The sequence below is a fragment of the Thunnus thynnus genome, chromosome 23 (genome assembly GCF_963924715.1).
Source record: "Thunnus thynnus chromosome 23, fThuThy2.1, whole genome shotgun sequence".
Classification (NCBI taxonomy): domain Eukaryota; kingdom Metazoa; phylum Chordata; class Actinopteri; order Scombriformes; family Scombridae; genus Thunnus; species Thunnus thynnus.
Window position 1 is genome coordinate 7,031,825 of NC_089539.1, and position 26,295 is coordinate 7,058,119.

The 26,295-nt window shown below is 39.3% G+C and overlaps 2 protein-coding genes across 3 annotated transcripts; one reads left to right on the forward strand and one right to left on the reverse strand.

Annotated features, from left to right (window-relative positions):
* Positions 1–10: 10 nt before the first annotated feature.
* Positions 11–8,030, reverse strand: LOC137176324 (HMG box-containing protein 1-like). Its single transcript, XM_067582554.1, has 13 exons — positions 7,944–8,030; positions 6,838–6,933; positions 6,261–6,368; positions 5,918–6,128; positions 4,834–4,963; positions 4,429–4,540; positions 4,098–4,207; positions 3,638–3,794; positions 3,408–3,552; positions 3,148–3,266; positions 2,459–2,636; positions 2,207–2,348; positions 11–2,089 (listed from the first exon to the last, which is right to left on the reverse strand). Exons 2-13 carry the CDS (start codon positions 6,917–6,919, stop codon positions 2,072–2,074), a joined length of 1,512 nt encoding a protein of 503 aa, XP_067438655.1. The 5' UTR covers positions 6,920–6,933; positions 7,944–8,030; the 3' UTR covers positions 11–2,071.
* Positions 8,031–10,892: 2,862 nt separating this feature from the next.
* On the forward strand, positions 10,893–25,355 carry pik3cg (phosphatidylinositol-4,5-bisphosphate 3-kinase, catalytic subunit gamma). 2 transcript variants are annotated; one of them, XM_067581338.1, is made up of 24 exons: positions 10,893–11,101; positions 12,468–12,687; positions 12,805–12,976; positions 13,065–13,327; positions 14,179–14,265; positions 14,372–14,472; positions 14,573–14,742; positions 14,850–15,037; positions 15,257–15,364; positions 15,506–15,590; positions 15,675–16,104; positions 16,210–16,308; positions 16,397–16,532; positions 18,652–18,717; positions 18,944–19,087; positions 19,532–19,613; positions 20,079–20,182; positions 20,446–20,592; positions 20,680–20,770; positions 20,869–20,999; positions 21,912–22,023; positions 22,493–22,650; positions 23,008–23,089; positions 23,291–25,355. In XM_067581338.1, the coding sequence occupies exons 2-24, from the start codon at positions 12,475–12,477 to the stop codon at positions 23,488–23,490; spliced, it is 3,369 nt and encodes a 1,122-aa protein (XP_067437439.1). In that variant the 5' UTR covers positions 10,893–11,101; positions 12,468–12,474; the 3' UTR covers positions 23,491–25,355. The 2 variants fall into 2 exon arrangements, with proteins under 2 accessions (XP_067437439.1, XP_067437440.1); XM_067581339.1 differs by having other exon boundaries at positions 12,472–12,687.
* The last annotated feature ends 940 nt before the right edge of the window (positions 25,356–26,295 follow it).

Below are 26,295 nucleotides of genomic sequence, written 5' to 3' on the forward strand. Positions count from 1 at the left end.
GACACAGATATAATATTTATCATGCTTTTATTTATAGCATAATACATTGTATTGCATTGTCTCCCAAGATCGACCTGTACATGACGTGATATTAAAGAAAAACAAAAGTCCAATAATCGATGCACAACTGCAAAAGGTTACCAAGGATTAAGTCAAAACCAAAAATATATATTTCTATATAATCATATCAATATTTGTCAATACACATTATACTGTAGCAGTCACATAAGATAAAGTGTATATAGTGCATTAGGAACAAACCTCGTTATGCAGTGAGAGTATAAGCGCCCACCCTGGGAGCATTTCAATTTTTTGTTTTCCTATTTCTGTTAAAATTTCACTTTCACCTGCACGTCAAACCAAAGCAGATCCCCATCCTGCCTTCACACTCTGCATTAATAATAACCCTACATGTCAAAACAAACACTTTCATCCAACCAAGTGATGTTTCTAAAGCCTAACACTCGTGATTCTATCCAAAGTAAATACTACTGAATGACTAGTGCTGCCCTCTTTTACTGTACAAAATGTTCACAGTGACTGTTGATCGGTCTTGTGAAGAATGATAATGAGGCTATTTTTCTCAGTGTGCTCACTACCTGCCTGACAGTGGCTAGAAATGGTTTTATAATCTTTTCCTATTTTTGACATAGACTAAACCTGCTAAAACTCATTGGTGGAGATAAATGTCAAGGGGCGGGGACAAACAACTAGTTTTTGTGTTTTTTTTAATAGTTTCTCTCTCTGTCACACTATTTTGTAGGTCAGTATAAGCCATTTTTTTCTCTGGAAACATCTTAAATGAAGCCGTGAGTGACGTGAACCCTCACCTAGATTTATGTGTCTTTGATTATATACAAACAAACTTTTATAACACACCGCTAAAAATTCATCATGGCACATAGAGATGTAAGAATTACAAGCAATTACATATGAAATCCTGCAGTGAGATTATCTTTTCTCTTGCTCCTCACACTCAAAGACACTTCAGCAGCGTCAATAATGGCTGACGAATCTGAATCAAGTCCTCATGTCATTCTGCTGCCTGAGCTATAATGGCAATTTACTGTAACATACCCACTAATTAATTACCATAAATTCTCAAATAAGAGCCCATATAAAAACAAGCAAGGGAAAAAGGGGAGAAATGCAATTACCACTGTAAATTCTGCATTGCTACAGGATTAATTCCATCAGTACTATGTATTTTTCATGGTACTTTCATAATAATAATTATGAAATACAAATTAGACATAGCGACCTGTCTCTAATAAAGACCCGGTTCTCTCTTGTATTGAAGAGACTAAAAGCCTTGGCCATTATTTGAGAATTTACGTGTCAATTTGTATACTAACTCAATATTACATGATAAATTACATGAAAGCAAAGTTAAAATATATAGTCTTGTGCAATACATTGAGTGCAAATATAGGCAAGAAAATACTTTGTATATTCATTATTATATAATTATGGAAAAATAGCTACATTCTGTACTTTACCTAAAAAGCTACAGCACCTCAAGGTCCACCTGGTTCAAGCATATGGTGAGAATCTGGAAATGATCCGAATCTCTTTTTTTTAAATTATTGTCACATTGCTGTAAAATCACTCATGGAGATGAACTCTAGTCATAGCTGGTATTCTGCTTTTCAATTTTGTTTGGGAAAAAATGTCCTCCACAGTGCTCTGTAGCGTTAAAACATAATGTTTAAAAATGTGTTACAATCCCATAAACAGATAATGATTTATACCATTTTAAAATATGACATGTAGCACCTTTCAAAAGCGGAAGGAAGAGAGGAAAGTGACATCTTCAGAGAGCAGCTTAAACATCTAAAAAAAAAAGCAGATTCTGCTCTTTACTGTGATGATATTTGTGAGAATCTTTGAAATATTTGAATCAGATCTGTGCTTTGGGAGATCAAGATAAGTCTGTTAAGAAAATATAATATTGAAGCGTAGCATTAGGTTACAAATCGCTCTCTTTTTCTTGTCACTTTGTGTATATGTGTGTGTGTGTGTGTGTGTGTGTGTACTCCTGCAGGCTCTGTCTTGGTTCTTGTCTGCAGCCCTAATTTCCCTGACAACCCTGTTAAACAAAGAGGAGGAATTAGACAGTAACACAAAGCATACAGTTAAGCAGTTTGTGTGTGTGTGTGTGTGTGTGTGTGTGTGTGTGTGTGCGTGTGTGTGTGTGTGTCCTTACAGAGCTGGTTCGTTTGCGTTTCCAGCAGTCTGGGTTGAGTCTTTTCTGTTCGTCAGCGAGAGCTTTGGCCTGTATGGTGAACATCCGCCGCTCCTCATTTCGCATTTTCTTCCACCGCTCACCAAGGAGGACGCTGATCGCTCTGCAACACACACACACACACACACACACCACATACATTACCTTGCAACACATATGGATACACAGTACAGCTTCTCAACACACATAGAGACTATCACAAAGCACACCTACCTGTTGTCCTTGCCTGGGTACATCTGTGTGTACTCCACCCTGAACTTCTTGGCGAACAACATGAAGGCATTCATTGGCCGCTTGCACTTGTTAGGCGTGACATTATTTCCTCCAGGTGCGCTGGCATGCTGGCTTTTGGTTGGCTTTTGATGAGGAGAGTGGCTGAGACTGTGAGCATCTGTGGGTTTCAAACAGAAAAAAAATCCCTTCAAAACCCTGACCTGACAATCACCACTTTCTACATTTTTTTAACGATTTAGTTTTTAAAATTAATTTAATCCTCAACATTGCATCAGTATTTTTGTGTTTTTGTCAAGTGTATTTTTTATATATTGCAAACTTTTTGACGAATAGATTGACATCTTGGGAAATACACTTATTACCTTTCTTGCCAACAGTTAGATGAGAGGATTAGTACCAAATGAGATATGATGTGAAAATTAGTGAGCTTAAGAGATGCTGGTGGGTGGATTTTGTTACTGTTGGACAGAGCCAGGCTCGCTATCCCTGTTTCCAGTCTTTATGCTAAGCTAAGCTAACCGGCTGTAGCTTCATATTTACTGACAGGAGTGTTACCAATGCCGAACTATTCCTTAAATGTTTAGTCAGCTGCACTCCACACACACACATGTGGAGTTCTTGATTATGCTAGTAAACATGGTATATTTCGGATGTTTGAGGTTGAGCACCTTGTGATGTGTCTCTGTCTGGAGAAGCAGCTCCCCCGCTGGACTGGGAGGCACGTCGCCGTCTGGCCATGCTGCTCAACACGTAAACCGCAGAGGAGTCCAGAGGAGTGAAATCATAACTGAGGAAGATCCACATACAAACAGAGGTGTCACACACACACTAAACAGTCCGCTGTATATGATGTTAAAATGAATTATGTGTTTTGTGCATTTACTGGAACCATTCAATGTGACTGTTATACTGTAAATATTGCTTTTACCTCCTGAATGTGTCAAACACCAGTGAGTCCTCGGTGTGTTTGGCATCTCTGTGTCCTGGAGGCAGGCACACGTCTCCTACCTCCATTTCATAGCACGGTATCCCATAATGCACCACAGTCAAGCTTGGGTAGAATGAAGACCATCCTGATAAAAAAAAAAGGGCAGAGTGTAAAGAATTCGATATGACGTTTAAACAATTTCAGTGTTTTTTCTTCGACACTCTCGCTACCTTTGTTTTTGACATAGAAAGGGTGATCAAGTTGGCACCGTGCGGTCATGGGGGCATGTCCGAATGCCCCGGGGTCAAAGGTCAGCTGTAGGACAGCCTGACCAGACAACACATTCTCTGAATGCTCCACCAGCCGCAGACCCTCAGAGCCGTAACTCTGCAAAAGAACAAACTGTGTTTTTACTCAGTATGTGTCTTTACTTCACTCTGACTGGTACCTTCTTTATTTTTGTAAACACATACTTTCCCTTTTTTTTAATCTCTGATTATAACCACAGGCAGAACAACCACCTACCAATTAAGTTTTTCTTCTACTTAAAATACACCGACTGCTGTAACTGCTGATTGTTAAAAATAAAACACATTAACAATAAACTAAACTGACAAAGACATGAGCTCTGGGAGGTGCGGCAGTGATCATGCAGCGCTCAAGTGTTGCCAAATGCTATATATAATGTACCTTCAGAGATCTGGACTGCTCCTCATCACCAGAGTCTTCCTCACCAGAGTCCAGGTCCTCAACGTCCTGCCACTCCACATTAGAGCCGCTGTGGAAACGCAGACGAGTGCCTGACGACAGAGAATAGCTGCTCTGAGATCAAAACAATGGCCTCAAATAACATGTCACATTTATGTGTTTCCAGTAGTGAAAACAGCGAGGAGCCGATATGAGGAGGCAGCCAACACGGATCAGAGACACGGATCAGATTGTATGTGTTAGCTGTTTAAATAAAAGTAAATAACAGGCCACTCTGATTCATCTAATTGCCGGTTACAGTGTGTGTGTCTACCTTTGAGAAAACAGTGCCAGGCGGTGGGTGGACAGGAGAAGCTCCAGCCCATGTCTTCATCATCAGACAGAGAGGATCTGGTTGACACTGCAGAGCCACATTCGCTGCTCGTCTGTGGAAACATGAAGCGGCTGCATAGTCAGGCTACATAAGCCACAAGATTTGAAGGTTTGCATTCCAACCAAACACTACAGCAGCTGGAGTCTAGTCAGCTTTAGTCGGTTAAAGATAATAACGAACACTGAACCACAAAAAACAAGGTGGTCTAAACTCTAATTCAGTCATTATAGGTGAAACAAGTTAAACTTCTGACCAAAAGTCTGTTCCTGTGATATCATCTTCACAAAAATGAAAGCAGGTGATGATAAAGCAGAGAAAAGAATGCAGGTAAACATTTAGCTGTACCCTGCTGCGTGGGCGCTCCCTGCCACGGCCTCTGGGGGGCGACAAGGTGCTGCTGGAGAGAGGAGGAGGAGGAGGCCGAGCGTAGGAATGTAGATCACTGCTGGTGCTCGAGATGCAGACTGAAGAGGAACTGAAATGACACCGGTTCATAAATGCAGTGGATGTTATAGCTGGGTCGCACATATTACAGACAACATGAAGAATCCAACGACTTATAGTTGCCAAGTGAAAATGATGCAGATCATTTGTAAGATCGGTGCAATGTGGAATATTTAGGAGTTATGATCCTTATAGTCCACATCTCAATACCCCTTAATACTTTAAGTTGTTGTTTTAACAAGTCACTTGGGTGCACTTTATGTAATACTTGTGAATATTAATTCTAATTTTGGTGATTGAAATTTTAGATGGACCATGGACGCTTATATAAAAGACAATAAGAAGTGATTTGCACCATTCAAGATACAAAGCCAGTACAATGAATAGAAGCCTGAACCTTGTATGTAGAACAGAAGTCCTGTAAAGAAGGATTTATGATGCAATGATCTCCTGAGCAAGTATATTATATCTGTAACCTCTGGCATACCGTCTTTGTGTTGTTTGTATTTGGTCTTAGTTGTATTCACAAAAGCAGTTTTGGTATGCTTTAAAAAATACCAAAACTTAAAAAAAAAAAAAAAATTGTTATGTTTGAAAGCAGCATGATTCATTTCCTCAATATTGTTTCTGGGAATTTGTTTTTTTAACAACCTGAAGAATAGTTGTAAAATCACATACAAATTATCTGTGCTGAGTTTTTTTACGCCTGTTTCTGATATTTTTAGAGTCAAAATTCTTAAATTTGACTGTTGATAAAACATCTATCACTTGTATTTTACCAGTTAAATCGATGTAGAAAATGTGGAGAAAAAAAAGGAGAATTTTATGAATGTTTTGGGTGGCTAGTCAAACATTTCTTTGGGGGGTGGGGTTGCAAAGCAGACTTTGAACTCTTGACCTCAGCATTTCTGAAATACTATCTACAGCCCTGCTCCCAAGTTAGTTTTGTTGGTAGTGTATGGGGGTTTGTAGGAAGTGCACTTACCTGCTGTGAGGGGACTCCTGCAGCAGTGGGCTCTGAGGTCCAGTGGCAATGTGAGCCAGCTGTGTCAGCCAGTGTGTGTCGGGAGGCTGGGAGCCGTGTGCTTGAGTGTGTGTGTGTCTCTCCTGGTGTGACACGCCCATCTCCACTTGGTAGACAGGTGGCGATGTCGGCTCTGCCTCCTCTTGAACCTCTTGCAGGTCTGGGAGGTCGTCTGCGGAGGAGAGGAACAAACACCAGTTGAAAAATCCGGTTCAGAAATTAAATCTTTCATTTGAAAGAACTGGAGCCCACCTGTATTATGCTATTCTGTGTTACACCAGGTGTATGCTTGTGTTTTACGTACCGTATTCCATGTAACTGTCGCTGGTGGGGAGGCTAGGGGAGGAGGGGAGGTGTTCCTCACAGCGGAGGGGGTCATGTGATTGGTCTCCATCTGCATCCATCATCACTCCTGAAGGTGAGAACAGACAAGGATGTCACACTGTAGGACACATGCTTGACTATTTAGCAATTTCACATGGTGAATTTGTTTCATTTTCACAGCATTTTAAAATTTGTTCATAGATGGACACAGCTTTAAAATAAGTCAGATTTTAGTCAAATTAAACATAGTGGAATTCAAGGTTTTAGGAGTTTTATAATATAGAAATGTAATACTAAAACACATTTCCAAGTAGAATAACATGCAGCTATGTATTTAAACGCCTAACTTAAACTCAATCCAAATCAATTTTAAAAAGTGTATAGTTAATTATTGATATATAATAATAATAATTAGGCCTACAGACAACAGCTTTCACCATTTCAAAGATTAGTCTGACAGTCGGGTCGATTTTAAGAGTTTTGTGTTGTCTTTGTCTCTGATCCTCAAAGTGTTAGCAGTAATAACACAATACAGATGCAGGTGACTCTGTGGTTACCTGTGTGTTCACGCTGAGTCTCGGGCTCGTGACGTTTGGGGTTAATCGACAGCACAGTTGGCGTCACCACCTCCCACACCATGATGTCCACATTCACTGAAATATGCAGAAAGAAGGATTATACTGAACAGCCAACAAGTTTCACTTTCTTAGCATAATTCATTTTCTTTTCATAATAGTCCCCCCCCCCTCACCCCCCAACACACACACACACACAGAGAGAGAGAGAGAGAGAGAGAGAGAAACAGAAACATGATCCTTCACTGAGCTGTAATGTATAAGCTATAAATGGTTGGGGTGATATAAGGATACACAGGGTGACGATGGTCTGGCTGCCATTACATAATAAATCACTTAAGCTTATAAACATTATATATTCATCAGTTTTCTGTTTAATGTGCGGAAATTACTCTACAGTTTTATCACATTTTCCGAAACAGTCAATTTTAACCATGTAAACACGACAGGAATGTGTGTCTATTTCACAATATTCGCGTCATGTGACGTCTCGTGTTTATAAACTTTGTGATCCTGCGCGCATGCGCACGAGCTCATTCATTCAATACTGAAAGCAGCGATAAGACATTTAAAGCAAGTAGTTCAAAACGAGTTAAAAACCACGAAATTAATCTGCTAAAATGAACTGACTATTGTGACATTATCGATTGTTATTAAATGCTAGTGGTGTCAACATTTTTACGCTTTGTAAAACTTGAGGCGAAGCAGCGTTATTTGTTGTCACGGAACAAAGTGTCGTTTAAACCGGAGTTTCGTCGACGAAAACGAGAAAAGGCTTTGATGTTTGTGTTTTAACGGATAGATTAACGATATTAACGATGGTTGAGGTGTGAAAATACGGTTAAATACATTAAAATGGACGGGCCATCGCATTGCGCAAAGGCAGTAACAACAAAACAACTAACGTCAACAATGAAGCTTCAGGAGCGACCACGAAGCTGCCATTTACAACAAAAACAACCGTTGTCAGTTTCACATTTTTTCTCGTGTATCAAGCCCGTATAAAAATCATTCAAACTGTGTTGTCACATATCAAATTAAACGCTTTAAACGCCATAAATGATTTCAATGAACTTTCCTGAACTCACCAAAACAGTCGCCTACGCTTGTACGGGAGACAGGGCTGGTACAAATGCATTTTCCCCAGTGATCCTATTGGCCAAATCGGTTATCAATCAACAGCTATTCTCGTCCTCATTGGTCAGTTTAGTGCAGACATGCTGCCCTCATTATCATCGCCACAACAATAAAAAACTGATGATAGACGGCTGAACCAAAAGTATCACAAGTAACAATTATGACTTGTCCGTGTCTTGTATAATCAGCTTGTGTACTTTTCAACATGACGACAGTATTTAGAAAACCAGAATAAGACAGTGAGACTATACAATGGAGCACTATCCCTCTATCTCACAATGGGGAAAGATCATTAAATAGAACTTTTAAAGAACAGAAATGATCATGACATAATATTTAAATGGAGTATATAACGATTGAAAGCATGTAGAGAGTATGTAATGCCACACTTGAGTGTTGATGTCAAATGATAAAACAGATTGCAAACACATTCAACTACAAAAATAACGCCGTGTAGGTCTGAAAACAAGGAAAAATGTAAGTATGCTTGTTGTTAACATTTACAGCAGAAGACAAATGGCCTTCAGCCGTCATGTGTCCAGTGCAACTAGTACAACAGGTAGTTTCAGCCAAGTGGAGAAAGATCACAAGGTCTGGGCTTCACCTGTGTTTCAGACACGCTTCTAACCATCTTATAAAACCCCCCAGTATCTTTAAGTGCATTATTTAGTCTAATTATAGATGCTTATAAAAGCCATAATCAGAGAAAGCAAAGCCCTCTTATTTAGTCAGAGGTGGGTAGAGTAGAAAAACAAGTACGCATGTAGGAGTAAAAGTAGTCGTAATAAATAAACAGATAAATACATAAATAACAGGACAGCATTTCTCATTAAAATGTTCTTATAATTTGAGTCAGTCACAATTTTCCCAGTTTAAGTAAACAGGACACTGGACATTACTGGTGACATGACTGCGTATAGAATCGTGAGTCTTCACTGCCCTCCAGTGGCCACAATGAGGAACTACATCAAGGCAAGACACGTCAAGTGAGACATAATAACATGGTAAGACTTTCTGTCAGTGCTTTCAACAACAAACCAATAATAAATAATATTAATGAGAAGAGTAACATCAGAATACAGCGTTGCTGTTTCTAAGTGTGACCACTAGAGGGCCATTAACATGATCACTTTATAGTAATTTCTATCAATTTATTATTTGTTATATAATTGTTATAGTAGTTATAATTGTTGTACATACTGATATTAATAAGGATTGTACTGACATAATCATGTGGTGATCATTTCTGTTAATTCATTCCTGATCGCTTAAGTTTGGTTAATATTTTAAAAGAATTATTGTATTTTACATATACTTACTACTATTGTATAACTATGCAGTATAATCATCTCTGACCAGATATGGGCTTGCCTTGATGTAGTTCCTCACTGTGACCACTGGAGGGCAGTGAAAACGTCAATAAAACTATACTTAAAGCTCCCCCCAGATATGTTTTAAGATATGTATGAAATACTCTGCTTAGAATAATAATTTGTGTCTGAAAAACCCTTCAGTTATCTTGTTAAGATCCTTAAAATTACATCTACTCCCTCTCCTCCATTAAAAATCCAGAATCTATAAATATGCAAATATTTTCACTTCAGAAGTTGAACTGCTTGATGCAAGATGTCTCCCACTTCACTGTAAAGTTCATTCTCTGTGCTTGTGCACCGCAGGTTTCAACTTTCCACACCACACTTGTGTAAGTTGCATCACAAGTTGGATCACAATTGGCTCCAAACTAGTTGTGATATGGCAAATCATGCTAGTAGAAACACGCCTTAATCTCAGATGAATGTGAAAACAGCCTCCTAGTGTCAAACTCTGCACATACATCATTCTGCACAGTGAAGCTCAAACATCCAAATGTAGGAACAAGGAAAACATGTTTTTGAATGGGAGGGACTTTAAGTAATATAGATTTTACTAACACAGATGTCACTCTTGTTATTTGTGATGGTCACACCAATAGACTTATAATAAACATCGAAAAACTTGTAAATATTGATATAAAGATTGTGTTGACATTAACATTTTGTGTTAGCTATGGATTTGTGTTGCTGACTTATGTAGACACAATATTTATATGAGACAAAACATCTCTGGCCTCTTTTGTTTGTTAATACCTTTTGAATTCTTCCAGTGTTCAGTATTTATGCTCCACATATCTGGAACAAACTCCCAGAAAACTGCGGGTCTGCTGCAACTCTCAGTTCTTTTCAATCAAGGCTGAAGACTTTTCTGTTTCTTGCTGCCTTTTATTAAATCAAATGTGAGGCTTTTGATTCATTTCTTGCACTGCAATGTAATTGCAATGTAAATCATGTTGAATTGCCTTGTTGTTGAAATGTGATATTCAAATAAGCATGGCTTCTATTCCCTCTTTTACATTAATTTTAAGTGATGGATAAAGACAACGAGGTAAACAAATGAATGCAGTGCTTCTGGTTTGTACTCATCCACCCTTCATAATGTTTATTGTAGTGCTGTTATGTGGAAGGATAAAGCCGGTGTTACACTGTATTTGGTGACCCATCACATTCTGTGACCTGCAGTGTTGAAAGAAGTGCTCAGATTCTTTACTTAAGTAAAAGTATCAATACCACAATGTAAAAATGTACAAATATTTAATTACAATTAAAGTCCTGCATTTAAAATCCTACTTAAATAAAAGTATATAAGTATAATCAGCTAAATTTATTTAAAGTACTTAAGTAAAAGTACTAATTTTGAAAATTAGTACTTTTACTTAGTACTTCAAGTAGGATTTTAAATGCAGGATTTCAACTTGTAATTAAGTTTTTTTTACACTATAGTATTGAAAGGATCTCAGTACTTCTTCCACCACTGTAGGTCAGAGAATCTGATGGGTCACCAAATCCGGTGTAACACCCGGAAGTCCTGTCGCTTCTCCGTGTAGAACTAGAAACTTTTGCGTGCTTGACATCTTTCGTGAGTAGAGGCGCAGCAGCGTTTCCTTAATCCCGACTCTGCTCACAAGTTTAAAACTAGTATTTTCCTCTGGCTTGTGGTTTGTTCACGTAGCATAAATGCCGACACTTTCAGCCAAAACTCCGGGTTCCGTTGCCTTCTGCGTCTGCGTTCATTGGTGAGTGACAGAAACGGCCTTTCTGTTTGTCTTACAAACTTTATGCTTCCGATTATTATGGCAGCAGCACCGTTACATTCATCACTGCGACACATTTCCGCTCAGTTTGTTGTTGTTATTTTTTTTTAAATGTATCTTTATTTACTTCTCGCAGGGTTGTAACTGTTCATTTCTAACAGCAGATAGATATAATATGTATACATATAACTTGTATACTGTTATACATCATGCTGTGTCGACTGAGGTTTGCTTCCTGCTTTTTAAAACTTCCTTTTGCTGATGTGAAAGAAGCAGAAGGGAAACTCCAGTTGTATCCTGTGACTTCTGACACTTCACTGAAAAAACTTAACATGGCTGTCACTAACAGCACTGCTTTAGTTCACTGTTAACAGGAAATGATAGATGTTCTGATAGGCTGCTATCACTCTAAGATGAATGGTAACACTTTCTATGACGCTCATGTGTATTATAAACATACTTATAATGCATTATGATCTGCTTATAGTACTGTATGACTACTCATAATTAACGTTATAAAGCATTTTATAATGACTTATTAGATCATAGTGTATTATAATTCTCATAGTTGTAATACATAATAATCATTTTATAATGCATTATGAAGTGATTATAAGTCACTAAAAGTGTTTGCTTTAAGTAAAGTGAAAGTGTTAGGTGCTCTCATCAAGGTTGATGAATTTTAGTCAATACATCACCCCTTTAAGTTAATTCTACATATTATAATATACAGTAGTTGTAGTTAACAATGACAAACTCTACATTTATAATATATATATAATACATTCTTAACAAAATCCAATTGGGTTTTTTTCTTTTTAACTTTCTGGGGAGCAGTTTAGTTTTAGTGCTCAATTCATGTTTGCTAATAATACACAAACTGCCTCTATTATGACCATATATACAGTATCTACATCACTGACTGTAGCTCACAGGGTCAGCATGATGCTGAGTTGAAAACACATGTTAACAAACAAGCAGTTTATTCATTTGGATGAAACAAGAGTAAAATCATCTTTTCTTTTTGTACTTCTCAACTTTTTGACATCACATGCACTCATGTCCCATCTTAGCATGAAACACATCAGATTACAGAAGCAGGACTATTACTGATAGTAAAATGAATAGAGTTTATAGAGAAGATCAGAGGTCAGTGTTCGTGATAGATAAGGTAATACCTCTCTCTATCAATATATATCAATTTATTTGCATTTCTAGCTCATCTTATGTACTTAATCTTCCGTGTTGAGGTAGAGCAGGTGTACACAGGACATCATATTAATGATAAACAGCATAACAGTATCTCTTCCTACCTGTTCTTCTGTCTCTCTATCATTCCCTCCTCAAGCTAGGCGATGGACCGGCAGCAAATGCAGGTGAGCGACGAAGAGAAGGTAGTCCTGCGAGAAGAGAGTCGTCGGAGAAGAAGAAAGAAAGCCATCAGCTCGTCCTCCTGCACCTCCATGGATCAGATCACTGTTGAGTTCATCCTGCCCACCATGACGCGGGGCGGAAACAGCCCTGACACTGTGCAGCTGGATGTCGCTGGAAACTGGACGGTGGAACAGGTTACCTATAATTATTTGTTATAATGTTGAGACATAACATCACTCATAGTGCCTTTAAACATAAATTGTATTGATTCAGTGTGATGAATTGTGGTGTATATGTCTTGTTTGTCCCAGGTGAAAGCTCAGGTGTGGCTGAAGGCGGTGACTTCAAACTTCTGTCCTGACTTCTACCAGCGCTTTTCTCCTGACCACTGCATCCTGCTCTACCAGAAGAAAGGCAACGTGTGCGAGATCTACGACAAGCACCAGGTCTTCCAGACGCTGGACTGCATTCGCTACTGGAGAGGTACCACTCACTGTCAAAAAATCCGGCACAGATATGGAGTTATTGTGTTGTGATGATATAAAACATGTCTGTTGTGTTTTTTTAAAAGCCCTGAAGAAGGACGTGGGGCGGATCCAGCTGGTGCCTCGTCCGCAGCCCTCGGACGAGTCCCTGCACTACCAGCGATACCTGAACTACCTGATCGGCTACGATGTGACTGACGTCAGCAACGTGCACGATGATGAGCTGGAGTTCACCCGCAGGAAGCTGCTGACGCCCAGACGCATTGAGCTGTCTGACCGTGACCCAAAACTCTACTCCATGGACCCCTGGGTGACCCGCAAGCCACTGCCTGAGCATCTGCTCAGCAAGGTGTGTGTTTGTGTGTGTTTTTGTAGGGAGATGGTGGATTTCACTTGTTAATTTAATGATGATTTCATGAATTACCTTCTCAGTATACAGACACACATATTCTTTATGAATTTGCAATATTGTCTGAAAGTAATAGAAATCCTGAACTACCATAAGTAGCATTTTACTGACGGAAAAAGGAACATGAACAACTATTTAAGTAAAATACGTGATTCCAGGGAAATGTAATAACATCCATTTCTGTCAATAACAGATTTTCTTACACACTCATTGACAATAAACAAAAAAATAACTCGGACATTTTTCTCTGCAAGATTTACACTTGCATATGCATCTCTGCAAATATCCAATTTCCAGCTTTGACCTGTATTTTGTCTGGATTGAGTATTGATTGCACCGACTGCAGAAAACCCAGATATCTCATCTCAGTTTTCTTGCAAAGGATGTGATTTTATCTGTAAGCTTCATGAGACAGTTGTAATAAATCTTGTGGGAAAATAAATTCTCTTTTTTCCTCCAAGATTCAAATCTCACCCTGCAGTTCAAACACCCATAATATCACCTACTCACATGAAAGCCATGACGGTGTTCAGATCCCATTTCTCCAGACAGTGCTGTAAAATCCAGGCTTTAACTGGACTTGTTTTGATACAGTTTACTGTGGCAGTTATTTCTGTCATTATATTGCTTGTACTTTGTTTTATTACAGAGCAAAACTGCTTTTAAAACTAATTAAAAGCATATTTCCTCAAAGACACTTGTTCATTGACTCACAATGATTCTCACTGACTCTCATGTTTCTTTATTGTCTTTTCATTCACCTTGTTTTTCTGGATTGTTCCTCCTCTCAGGTCAGTAACAGCCACATCCTGGTGGTGATCCACATTGGCACGGCCAGCCAGACCATCAAGGTCTCCATTGACGACACGCCGGCAAAGGTAGAGACATATGGCGATAAACGCCGTTCATTACATTTACTTCTTTCTGTTCTGCCTCTTTAGCATTTACTGTAGCATCTCAGACTCTATCTCCCATCTTGCTCAGGTTTTGGCCAGCTTTTTCACCAAGACAGCAAATAAGAGAGTTCTGCTGGGCATCCCTGACGACATGTGTGAGGTGGACTTTGTGCTGCGTGTGTGTGGCAGGTATGTCAAATGCTGAAACCAACGTGCTACTTGCACATGGAGTCAGTGTGATCAAGTTTGCATTGAAAGTAAATGAATAATCTTCTGTCTTCTCTCACAGGGAGGAGTACCTGTACGGGGACAAACCACTGCAGAACTTCAACTGGATCCGTCAGTGTCTGAAGAACGGTGAGGAGATCCACCTGGTTCTGGAGAAGCAGCCGGATCCTGACCAGAATGTGGTCCAGAAGGAGGACTGGGCACAAGTGGATGACTGCACTGGAGTCGCAGGTAACAAGTTAAATCGACGAGTGTAAGTATAGTGTGTTGTTTGTGTGTGGATGTAATGAATTCAGTTTTACTGAGATGTGACCGACCTTCTCACTTCTCTTCGACAGGTACTCATGAGCAGTTGACCATCGATGAGAAGGACCATGAACGAGTGTTCACCATCTCCATGTGGGACTGCAATAGGAAGTTTAGAGTGAAGGTGTTGGGTATTGACATCCCATCCCTGCCCAAAATCCCAGAGTTTGTTGTCTTCATAGAGGCCAACATCTTCCACGGTCAGCAGCTTCTAGCCCAGGTAATCAAATCATACTGAATCGTTTTCATATGAATAAAAATAATTGATAAGATTCACCAAGAACACCTGGCATTAAAAAAAAATTAAACTAGATGCAGCAAATCAGAACTGAGACCCACAACTATCTCAGTTGCATGATGGTTTCATAACAGTTTGAGGTAGTGCGCATTCTCCAAAACACATAGACAGCAGAGTTTAACACTGTCTTTACTGTTTAAGGAGAGGACGTCCTCCAAAGCCTTCAATGAAGAGGTATTGTGGAACTGCTGGTTGGAGTTTAACATTAAGATCAGGGACCTGCCTAAAGGGGCACGACTCAACCTCCAGGTACACTGGGATCATTTTACAATTAAAATGGTGTAATCATATATTTATATTTGGCATATAACAGCTTTTGGAGGTAGGATAAGAGGTTCAGCATGGTCTGATGTATTAGAGATGAATAAATTCCCTATTTTTACCACCTAGGTGGTGTGCAGGAAGCAACCTCAGACACCAAACTCCAAAGTTTCTTCCTACCAGGATAACACTGCAGGAGGAGGCAGCCATGATGGTAAGGTCGACTCACATTTTGTTGCCCATCATGTTGACAGTCTACAGAGTGAGGCTTATGTCTGTCTGTCTGTCCAACTTTCAGGAAAGACCAAGAATCGCCTCCTGTACTACGTAAACCTGCTGCTGATCGACCACCGCTCTCTGCTCCGCCAGGGCGAGTTCATCCTGAACATGTGGAAGATGCCAGAGAAGAGCGAGGACAGCAGCAGCAGCATCAACGCGGACAAGCTCACCTCGGCAACTAACCCGGACAAGGCCTCTTCTATGGCCATCGCCATTTTGCTGGACAAGTACTGCTACCCCGTGGTACTGCCCAAGAGCCGCGACGTGGGTCGGGATGTCGGGGCTGGGGGCGAGGAAGCTGATGGAAGGGAGCGAGGTCAGAGAGAGATGCCCAACCACCTGAAAAAACAGTTTGAAGCCATCGTGGCTACCGACCCCCTGCATCCACTAAGTCCTGAGGACAAAGAGCTGCTCTGGCACTTCAGGCATGAGTGTATGCGTGACCCAAGGTACTTATTTTATTTTATTCCAAAGAAAACGGACTGCAAAATGTTTAGTTTTTTTCTTAAAGTTGAATATCTAATTATGTAACCAAACTGTCTTCCTGTCCTCAGGGCCTACCCAAAGCTGCTGGGCTCAGTCCGGTGGGGGAAACAGGAAGATGTTTTGGCAACACACCGTCTGTTGGAGCGCAGCAGTGCGTGGGACAGCAGGTAAAGGTGTTTTCACAGCGCTGTGTGTCTGCCCTGGCTGCAGTAAGTAGAGTGTATCATCACCTGTCGTCATGTCGTTCCTGTTCAGCGGTCTGGACGTCGGCCTGGCTATGCAGCTGCTTGACTGCCACTACTCAGACGCTCAGGTTCGCTCCATGGCTGTGAGGAAACTGGAGACGCTGGAGGATGATGATGTGCTCAGATACCTTCTGCAGCTTGTACAGGTGTGTCTTTGGCCTCATCTGATTAATGCTCACATGTTAACTATGGTACAACTTAAACACATCACTTAAAGCACAGTTTTGAAGGACTTGTACTTAACTTGAGCATCCTTATTCTCTGTTACTTCATAGATCTTCTTATCTAGATTTTAGAGGTTCATATTGAAAGCCACAGTTCTTAGTTACAGATTATGTTTTTACATACAAAACACATGATACATTGTTTCAGATAAAACTAATCAACAATATACAAAGTAGCTAAAATTGTCTTCACTTTGACCTGCTACAACATTAAATGCTGTTTAAATGTTGATGCATTAGTAATAATAAGACATATGAAAGGTGTCATTCTGTGTAATGAGTACTTTTGATACTTTAATTACATTTTGCTGGTAATACTTGAGTAAAATTATGACTACAGAAATGTTTCTTGTAACAGAGCATTTTTACATTGAAGTATTACTACTTTTACTTTGGTAAAATATATCGATATTTCTTCCACCAATGATCTGTTGGATAAAAAGTTATTGAAGTCACCTCCTCCAGGTTATGTGTTCATATGAAAGGTGTGTGTATGACGTGTGTCTACTGAACACACACTCATCAATGTCTGACTCATTCATATGATGCTGCTGTTACAGGTTAACCTCTGGTCATCACTGTTCACAGTAATTACAGTGATTATACCAAGGTATCATTGTTTATTTTTAACATTACATAATGTTACACGCAGAACATTTTGCTTACAGAAGAGAAAAATATAATCAACAACTTCTAACTGACAAGACCACGCTTCTCCTGCTTCACCTGAGTCACAATTTCACAAGCTCATGGAAAGAGGCAGCCCAGCAGACACGCTGACTCACGCTGACTGACTCTGTGGTCAACTTTGCATGAGCGATGCGTGTTATCAGCTGAGGCCAACAAGGGGCCGTTTGGTCTGATATAGAATATACATGCGGTAGTGTTGTCACAGTATCCTGTGCCTTTTAGTGACATGTAGAGGGTTCCAATAACAGGTAGTATAGATGTCATTCTATTTTCAAAATGCTATGTGTCAAATGCGGGGTAGTCTGTTTTAGAAGTAAGTATCTGCAAACCAAACCAAAAAAAACCCCACTGTGACAACGGTTCAGACATTTTAGGTTCTGGAAACATTTTTATGGCACTTGTCATTATTTTTGAAATATTATAAAGTGACTAATTGAATCTTAAGTTGAATATATTTTTTAAAGATTTTTTGTGCATTTTTCACCTTTATTTGACAATAGAAAGTGAAAGAGAGTCTCGAAACATGCATCAAAGGTCTGCCTTCGATGTTGTGTGAGTTATGAGGCTACTGGGACGCCCCTCTTATAAAGCTGAAGCTAAAATTTAAGTAATTTAATCCAAAGAGTAAATGATGGGTTAATTGATAATGATAATAATTAGTGGTTGCATCTTCAAGCTGGACATTGCCATTCGATCCCACTGTTGAGGAAACAGTTTGAATTGTCATTTCAGCCCAAACTGCACTGCTGTTGTAGTCTTTACTGCTGTCTCTACTATCTGACTGTGTGCACCTCTGACCTGTAGAACCACTCCCCTCCTCCTTCAGTTAACGTTTGAATTTCAGCCGTGTGAGAGCACAATGAGCTCTGTGTGATCATTGCATGTCAGCCTCTGCCTTCATCACACTGTAACCTCTGAACTCTGTCTGTTAAAGATACCTTGTGATCTTATAAATAGTAAACAAACATGGTTTTCTTTACATTTAGTGCATCTCACCAGAACACATTTTGTGTGACCTTGAGGGCTTAAAACATTTTGCATGCACTTTCTGCCTCATAAAACATTTACAAAACCTTTATCTCCCATATGTCAGCTTTTCTTTAAGAATGTCTTAATTTCAGATTGACCAGCATGTGGTTTGGAGTGGATCCAGAAGGGTTTGAATGGGTCTCACGTGACAAAAGTTACAGATTTCTTTGTGTTTTTGTGTGTTGGTTTTAAAAACAGTGTATTTGCATGTGTATGCATGCACATGTGTGCACTGAAACCTGTCATTTTATATGTGAATGTGCTGCTCATTCAGAAATAAGCTACATTTCTTGGTGTGTGTGCGTGTGTGTGTCTCCTGCAGGCAGTCAAGTTTGAGCCCTATCATGACAGCGCTCTGGTCAGGTTCCTGTTGAAGAGAGCTCTGAGGGTAAGACATCTGTGTGTCTGTTTGTTCACACACTCTGTGTGGTGAGTAGTGAGTGTGTCTGTGTGTTCCATCAGTTTGTATTTGTTTGCAACCTCGTCCCAAAGATATGTTATTACCTGTATTTACTGTATGTAATAGTAATAATTGTATTGTCTGATATCCAGTTAATTAACTCAATCTTTCCTTTTTTTTTGTTTTCTTTATTTGTTTGCTTTTCTCTCCACAGAGTATGCGTATAGGTCATTTTCTCTTCTGGTTCCTGCGCAGTGAGATCGCTCAGTCCATGCATTACCAGCAGAGGTATGCTGTCCTGCTGGAGGCCTACCTCAGAGGGTGCGGTGAAGCCATGCTGCAGGACTTCAGGAAACAGGTGAGCAACAAGACGGGCCTTGTACACAGCTCCTTCCTCGAAAGGGTACATGAAGATGATAAAAAAAACTGTTAGATCAGAATAAATTCCTGGCTCCTGATTATGTGGTTGACATAGTGGTTCACAGTCACAGCATGCTCAATTTGGCAATACTTAGGATTATGTAGATTCAATTATATTGGTCAACACTGGAATGAGAATGCAATACAATGGTTGGGTGATGTTGCAGTGTATGTTTATCAGAGGTTGAGGTTTTAAAAGTAAAGACAGCTTTGTATTTGTTTGTTTTGATTCCAATTGAATGCAAATTTGTGGAATTTATCTGATATGATCAGAGGAGTGCGAGCCATGTGACACTTTCAGTCACCTTCTAGTCAGATGTGTAGTATGTGTGTTTGTTACCAGCTCAGTCAGTAGCTGACATGTTTATCTGATGCTCTCCAGGTGGAGATGACTGAGGCTCTGCAGAAAGTCACCCGAGAGATCAAGACCATGTCTGCTGACAAGTACGATGTCACACCACAAGGTGAGAAGTTTTAAAAATGAAACCAGAAGTACCGTACACACAAAGCACAACTCGTTTATTTAACTTTACTCACAAAATCAGATATTTTTTTATTGACTGACTGAACATTTATGGATCTATTTAGGAAATCTAACAAAGAATCAGTCATTCTTCATCCACTAAAACATCCGTTATGTGCTGATTTTCACCACCACTGCCACCGCAGCCTCTTTGCCAATCCTGAACAATTAGCTCTTTGTGTTGGTCTACACTCTTATCAAACTCTATAACGTGCATGTGACACTGCCTTAAATGTAGCCAGTGAAGCAAAGAAAGAAACAAGATAAAAAAAACTGAAATTCAGTAGTAGTAGTATGTGGGATTATTGTATCATCATTCTATCATGGTTTAAGGATTAAAAAACAACAACTCCAAGTACTGAAACTAAAGCTGTTTGTGTGTGTGTGTGTTGTGTGTGCTTGTCAGTGGTGTTTCAATTGCGTCAGAAGCTGGAGACTCTGCAGTCATCCGGTCTGCCAGAGAATTTCAGGGTCCCTTATGATCCTGGACTAAGAGCCGGAGCCCTGCTGGTGAGGAACACACATGCACACACACTATCTGTGGCAGGGGACAAAACCATACACACACATACTCACACCTCAATGTTTCAGAAATTCATTTTAACATCTACAGATTCCTCTAATGCCTGGCTGGTATCAGTTTTGCATGTGAAATAAACCCAGAAATGAAAACAAGTGAGAAGAGTAGTCTGTAGTTAAGCTGGTGTGACTGGAATGAGTTCTGATCCCAAATGAACTGAATTTGAGAACGAACGCTGTTTGTAAACGTGCAGATAGAGCAGTGTAAAGTGATGGCATCTAAGAAAAAGCCGCTGTGGCTGCAGTTTAAAAGAGCCGACCCCACCACTCTGTCCAAAGACCCCATCGGCATCATCTTCAAGGACGGAGATGACCTCAGACAGGATATGCTCATCCTGCAGGTGAGTGATAACACAGTCTCCTCACAGGATGCTTCTTTTGTTTTCTTTTGCAAATGATTGAAGGAAGATTTATTATTTATGACACAGATTCTGCTGATCATGGAGTCAATCTGGGAGACTGAATCACTGGATCTCTGTCTTTTACCCTACGGCTGCATCTCCACTGGCAACCGGATAGGTCAGTTAATCAACTGGATAGATCTGAAAAACAAATGAGTCAAATATTAGAGTCATTTCTGTCAGATTTACCCCTCCTCTCTGTCTTCATCGCCACAGGTATGATTGAGATCGTGAAGGATGCTAATACCATCGCTAACATCCAGCAGAGCGTCGTGGGAAGCACCGGAGCTTTTAAAGATGAAATCCTTTATCAGTGGCTGCGAGACAAGTGTGTGAGCGAGGACAAGGTACAAGCAGCTCTGTCCATGAGATTCAGTGCACAGACTAGATAATGTGCCAATAACATGATGAAAAGTGAGAGAAATAAGTCATAAAACCACAAAATGATGATATGATATGAAGGAGATTCTGCTTATAAATGGTGTTGTTTTTGTATTTCCATCCAATTACAAAACACTCTTTAATATTGTGATGAATAAACATTCCTGGTTGGTCTTTAGAGCAGATCTACATTATGGATTCAGTGTGTTGATGGAGCAGTTTTGTCTCCAGCAGCTGCTCTGTTTATCAGCAGTTTGAGGAAGTAGCAGTATGACAGACAGGAAGGAAGCAATCCTGGGGGGTTTTCCCGTTACCACAGAGCTTGACTGCACTACTTTTAGCTGTGACACCTGCGTGCTTTGTTTTGGCTAACTTATTTATCTTTGAGCTTTAATTCAGGAAAAGCTTATCAGTGGCTCCACACTGAGCGTCACTGTGTTTTGCTCGGTCTTGTACATCATATTACAGTGTTCTTTTTCAGTACTTCTATGTTCTATGTACTTAAATGTTTTCAGTGCCGTCACATTTCACACATTTGCACAGCTGTTCAGTACCACAGCACCAAAACACGGTTTCATATTCTTGGCTGCACAGCAGTTCAAACCAAAAGCCTTTTGTTCTGAAGCCCACCAATTAAATCTGAAGGTTGTGGCTCAGTTATAAAGTATAAATGATAAAGTGAAACGGTCCCAAAAAACAGGAAGGTAATTGCATCTGACATGCTGGCAGGAATTAAAATGATTTTCAGTCCTGCTCTTGAGATAATCAGGTTTGGGAGGTTTGTGCATCACGGCATGTTTAAACTTTGGAAATAAGAAGAGACGAGGAGGCAGCAGTGGTTTTATTGTGTGACAAACTGGTATTGTCTCTGTTTGTAGTTCCAGCAGGCTGTAGAGAGGTTTCTGTATTCCTGCGGAGGTTACTGTGTGGCTACCTATGTCCTGGGTATCGGGGATCGCCACAACGACAACATCATGATCACTGAATCTGGTAATGACGTCTATTGTCTGATTTCTTATCTCACTGTAGAACAAGCTGGAAAAATATATGTGAAGTTGTATTAGGGGAAATGTAGCAGCCTGTATTGTTAGTGTCTTTATAAGTTGCTTAACTGTGTGTGTGTTAAGCATGTGATGGCATTGTACAAGAATTGGTTTCAAAAACATTTTTCATCTATATGGAAAAAAGTCACTACTTTTAATCTAAGCAAGCTCTAAATAGCTCTTAAAACAATAATAAATGTCATCATTTTAGTAGCCTAAGAATAATAATTGACTAACATTTTTTGCCGAAAAATCTATTTACAGACTGTAGTGAACCGAATTTTTTATCCCAATTTGAATATTAGTTCTCAAGAAATCCCAAGTTGCCTGGTCAGCTTAGAGATTAAACATGGGGTTCTGTAAAAACAAAAACATAAATGAGAAACTTTAAACTAATCTCTTGTGTGTTTCTGTAGGGAATCTTTTCCACATTGACTTTGGTCACATCTTGGGGAATTACAAGAGTTTCATGGGAATCAGTAAGGAGTGGGTTCCCTTCGTGCTGACGCCAGACTTCCTGTATGTCATGGGAACATCGGGAAAGAAAAGCAGCCCCCACTTCCAGAAGTTCCAGGTGCTGAAAATGGACTTTGTTCATGTGAATAGACTAAGAATATAACATACTGATGTGTGAAGGAAAAACACACTCATACATTCATTCACACATACAACAACACCATTTAACCCATTTTTAGACACAAAATAGGTCAGAAATCAGCTGTTAAACTCATGTGTATGGCTTTGTTTAAGGAGGAAAACAATACAGTGATGGTTACCTAGGCAGATACCAGGATTAGCTTTATAACATGCTGGAATCAGACAGTGAACACTTTTGATTTTAAGAAAGACAAATGATCCAAATGTCTCTTTTCTCCATATGTGTTTATTTGTCTTGTGTATATATAACATTCATTCTTGCTCTCTATATCAGGATGTGTGTGTGAAAGCTTACCTCGCACTTCGGCATCACACCAACCTGCTCATCATCCTCTTCTCCATGATGTTGATGACCGGTACGCCTTCCCTCCTTTTAATACCAACACAGTAACTGCTCTGTCACTCAATTCCCACATATTCTAGTGTTTTTTATTTTGCTCTGTTTCCTGCAATATGTACAATATATACAAAGAAAGTGAACAACCATTGAACATAATACAGCTTATTGAACAGTAAAACAATACATCGATACTGATAGATTTGAATTCTTTTGACAGGTATGCCCCAGCTGACCAGTAAGGAAGATATTGAGTACATCCGTGAGGCGCTGACAGTCGGCCGCAGCGAGGATGAGGCGCAGCGCCATCTATTGGACCAAATCGAGATCTGCAGGGAGAAAGGCTGGATGGTTCAGATCAACTGGTTTGTTCATCTGGTGCTGGGAATCAAACAGGGTGTGGAAAAACGGTCCACTTAGGACTCAGCGTGAGTTAGGAAAGAAAACTTTTTTCTTAAGATTTTCTTAGTTTACTTTATGTTAATAGGACATAGTTCCTGCAGAAACCTGAAAAGTCTGGAAAGCTATGGAAATTATTGCAAGGTTGTGAAAGATTTCCACCATTTTTTATGTACTCCCAGTATGAATGCAAACAGAAATTTTGTATTTTAGACTACATGGACTCTCAAATATGAAGAGATCTTTTATGAAACCTAATGAGAGCAGCTTAATCACTAAAAGGGGGCGACATGTGACTGAGTGTAAATTGCGTTTAATCATTTTAGCTCTTGAAAAAGACAGAACTACATACAGTAGGATCTGCAAGAGTGACTGAAAATGACTGAAAAGGTGTAAATTAATAAACATCAGGAGGATGTGACACTGCATGTATGCAGATTTGTCACCAAGATGCTCGGTGCTGAATTAAACGTATTTATAATAAGTTTGTATGGTGAAGTTACCTGGAGCAGAAAACAGTCTCCATTGCACTGCTTAGACCAAGTCAAACATCAAACCAAACTCACACAAAATTACATTTGTAGTTAGTAGTTACATTTGAGTTTTTGCCTGCTGACAGAGTTACGTCTCGTTTTAAAAGTCTTAAAAAGTTTCACAAAATGAACATTAAATCTGAAATGCAAATTGCAGGTTTGCTGACTGTGTAAGTCTTAAAACGGTCAATGATAGATTTTGGTTAAACAAGAAAACATTTGAAAATTAAAAATCTGTTTTATAAGTAGGGAATCTGATCTCTACAGTCTTTCTTGTCATCCTTTTTCAGTCTGACTACTTCCTGTTTCCCGTTCTTACGTTCAACGTCGTCTCCTGCTGAGGACATTTCCTTTATATTATTTACATTTTAAAACATTTAATTAAATATGTAGTTAATGTCACAGTGTTTACAGAATTCATGTTGAAGTAGTGCCGCACTGTCCCTCCATCCCAAGAGGAATTGTTAGATCAGTCTGGTAAATAGTTGATGTCAGTTTTACATTTACTAAAATACTGAATATTCCGAACATTTGGTTTTGTTGTATAATATACAAAGAATTATACAATTAGTTGGACTCTCCTGGTCAGAGATTTGACATAATGTGTTATTAATGAATTGTTCAAGATGAGAGTTTTATTATTTATACATGAAAGAAATCTTTTTATGCACAGACTGTGTGAAATTTAAATTCCAAAAATATATTTAAAAAATTGTAATTTAATTATTCAAATTAGTAACTAAAAGATGCTACAATGGCATGTTGTTGACATTCAGCACTTGCTGGTCAGTGCTGGAGTCACATCTGCCAATCAGAAGTAACCACACAGGTCAGTTCTGGCTCAGCTGGTTTGATCCAAGATAGTGGATTTTTTGTTGAATGATTTGGAACATTTCAATTACATCATCAAGACAGTGAGAGGTAAAAGCCCCAATAAATCTGCACATGGATCACTCCTTAAACATTTCCATGTGAGGTGATTACCTCTTAACATGAGTGTTTTTTTGTTGTTGTTGTTGTTGTTGTCATTTTCTTTTTTTCTTCTTTTTGGACAAATTCATATTTTAAAGCAAAGTATATTCCCATACAGCTAACTTTGACTGAAAGCCACATAATTAAGTCCTGGAATGAAAAGAAGATCAGATTTTTGTTATATTTTATGAGCACACCTTACTTCCAAGTTGGAGATAAAAGCTACAATAAGCACGAGCAATCTAAAGATCAGTATTTCCCAAATCTGATGCCAGTTCTGATAAGGGCTCCTCTCATTCACTCCTGAAAGTGAAATGACAGGAACATGTTTGCTTTTCTATGTAACAGTATCAGAAAATTAAAGTTATGTACTATAAATACTCTTTTGTCGTTTCTCATTCACTAGTCAGACTTTCAGCTTGTTAACATTTCATGGTTCAGTTCATTTTTATCCACATTCCTCTCTCCTATATCTTCCATCAGGACTTTGTTGAAAAGTCTTCTGAACTTAATTCTGCATCTCTTCATCTCCAAAACATTATAAAAAGCATTATTCTGAACATGAGCCAGACCCAATTTGAAATGTTTGCGTTATCAGCTGTGATAATTAACTTTGACCACAAGATGGAGCCCTGCAACAAGCTTTTTCCTAGATTTACAGGTTTTGAGACAGACACCATATCAAGCAGTCTCATCTTCCCCTTTTCTCCCCACTTTCTTTCTCCCTCCCTCATTTTCCCTTATTTCTCCCATAATTCCTGTCTCTTTTCCTGTCAGTTTCCTTTTCCATCTCTTCCCCTCTCCAACTCTGTCTAAATCATTGCTATGACAGCTTCAACAGAAAAGTATGAGTGGGTGTGAGGGGACTAGATGAAGAATGGGGCCTTTTCTTGACAGTCTTTTATGGCTGTATATGTTTTGATGTACAGAGTGTTGAACATCTAAATGGATTAGTCAGATAAGCCTCCTCATTCCTCACCGCTTAAGCCTCTTGCTATAAGCTTTTTAGCATGTCTATGAAATGTATGGAGGCTGAAATGATGAAGGTGATCATTGAATAGAGTGAAATGTGAATGGACTTGCAGAACCTTTGTTCCGCTTGTTTGCCATTTCTCTTTAGCATTCATATTGTTGGAGATGCGTTTGTGTTTATGTGCCATGTCTCTGAGTGCCAGCTGAAAAAATGATGTATCTTCAAGGAATCAGATTTTTTCTGAAAAATGAAGGCAGCTTTATTTTCTCCATTAATGAAATTACATGGCTTGATTTGATTTTGCACCCACTGAACTTAGGGCTGTGCAAACTGTTACAAAATGTATTA

Excerpts from the sequence above, each read along its gene's own strand:
- LOC137176324 (XM_067582554.1), bottom strand. The coding sequence starts at position 6,919 with ATGGTGTGGGAGGTGGTGACGCCAACTGTGCTGTCGATTAACCCCAAA. Across the intron at positions 4,541-4,833 it reads GGGAGCGCCCACGCAGCAGG|ACGAGCAGCGAATGTGGCTC; the intron begins GTACAGCTAAAT and ends ATGTTTCCACAG. Across the intron at positions 2,637-3,147 it reads AGACAGAGACACATCACAAG|ATGCTCACAGTCTCAGCCAC; the intron begins GTGCTCAACCTC and ends TGAAACCCACAG.
- pik3cg (XM_067581338.1), top strand. The coding sequence starts at position 12,475 with ATGGACCGGCAGCAAATGCAGGTGAGCGACGAAGAGAAGGTAGTCCTG. Across the intron at positions 12,688-12,804 it reads GAAACTGGACGGTGGAACAG|GTGAAAGCTCAGGTGTGGCT; the intron begins GTTACCTATAAT and ends TGTTTGTCCCAG. Across the intron at positions 22,651-23,007 it reads CCCACTTCCAGAAGTTCCAG|GATGTGTGTGTGAAAGCTTA; the intron begins GTGCTGAAAATG and ends TCTCTATATCAG.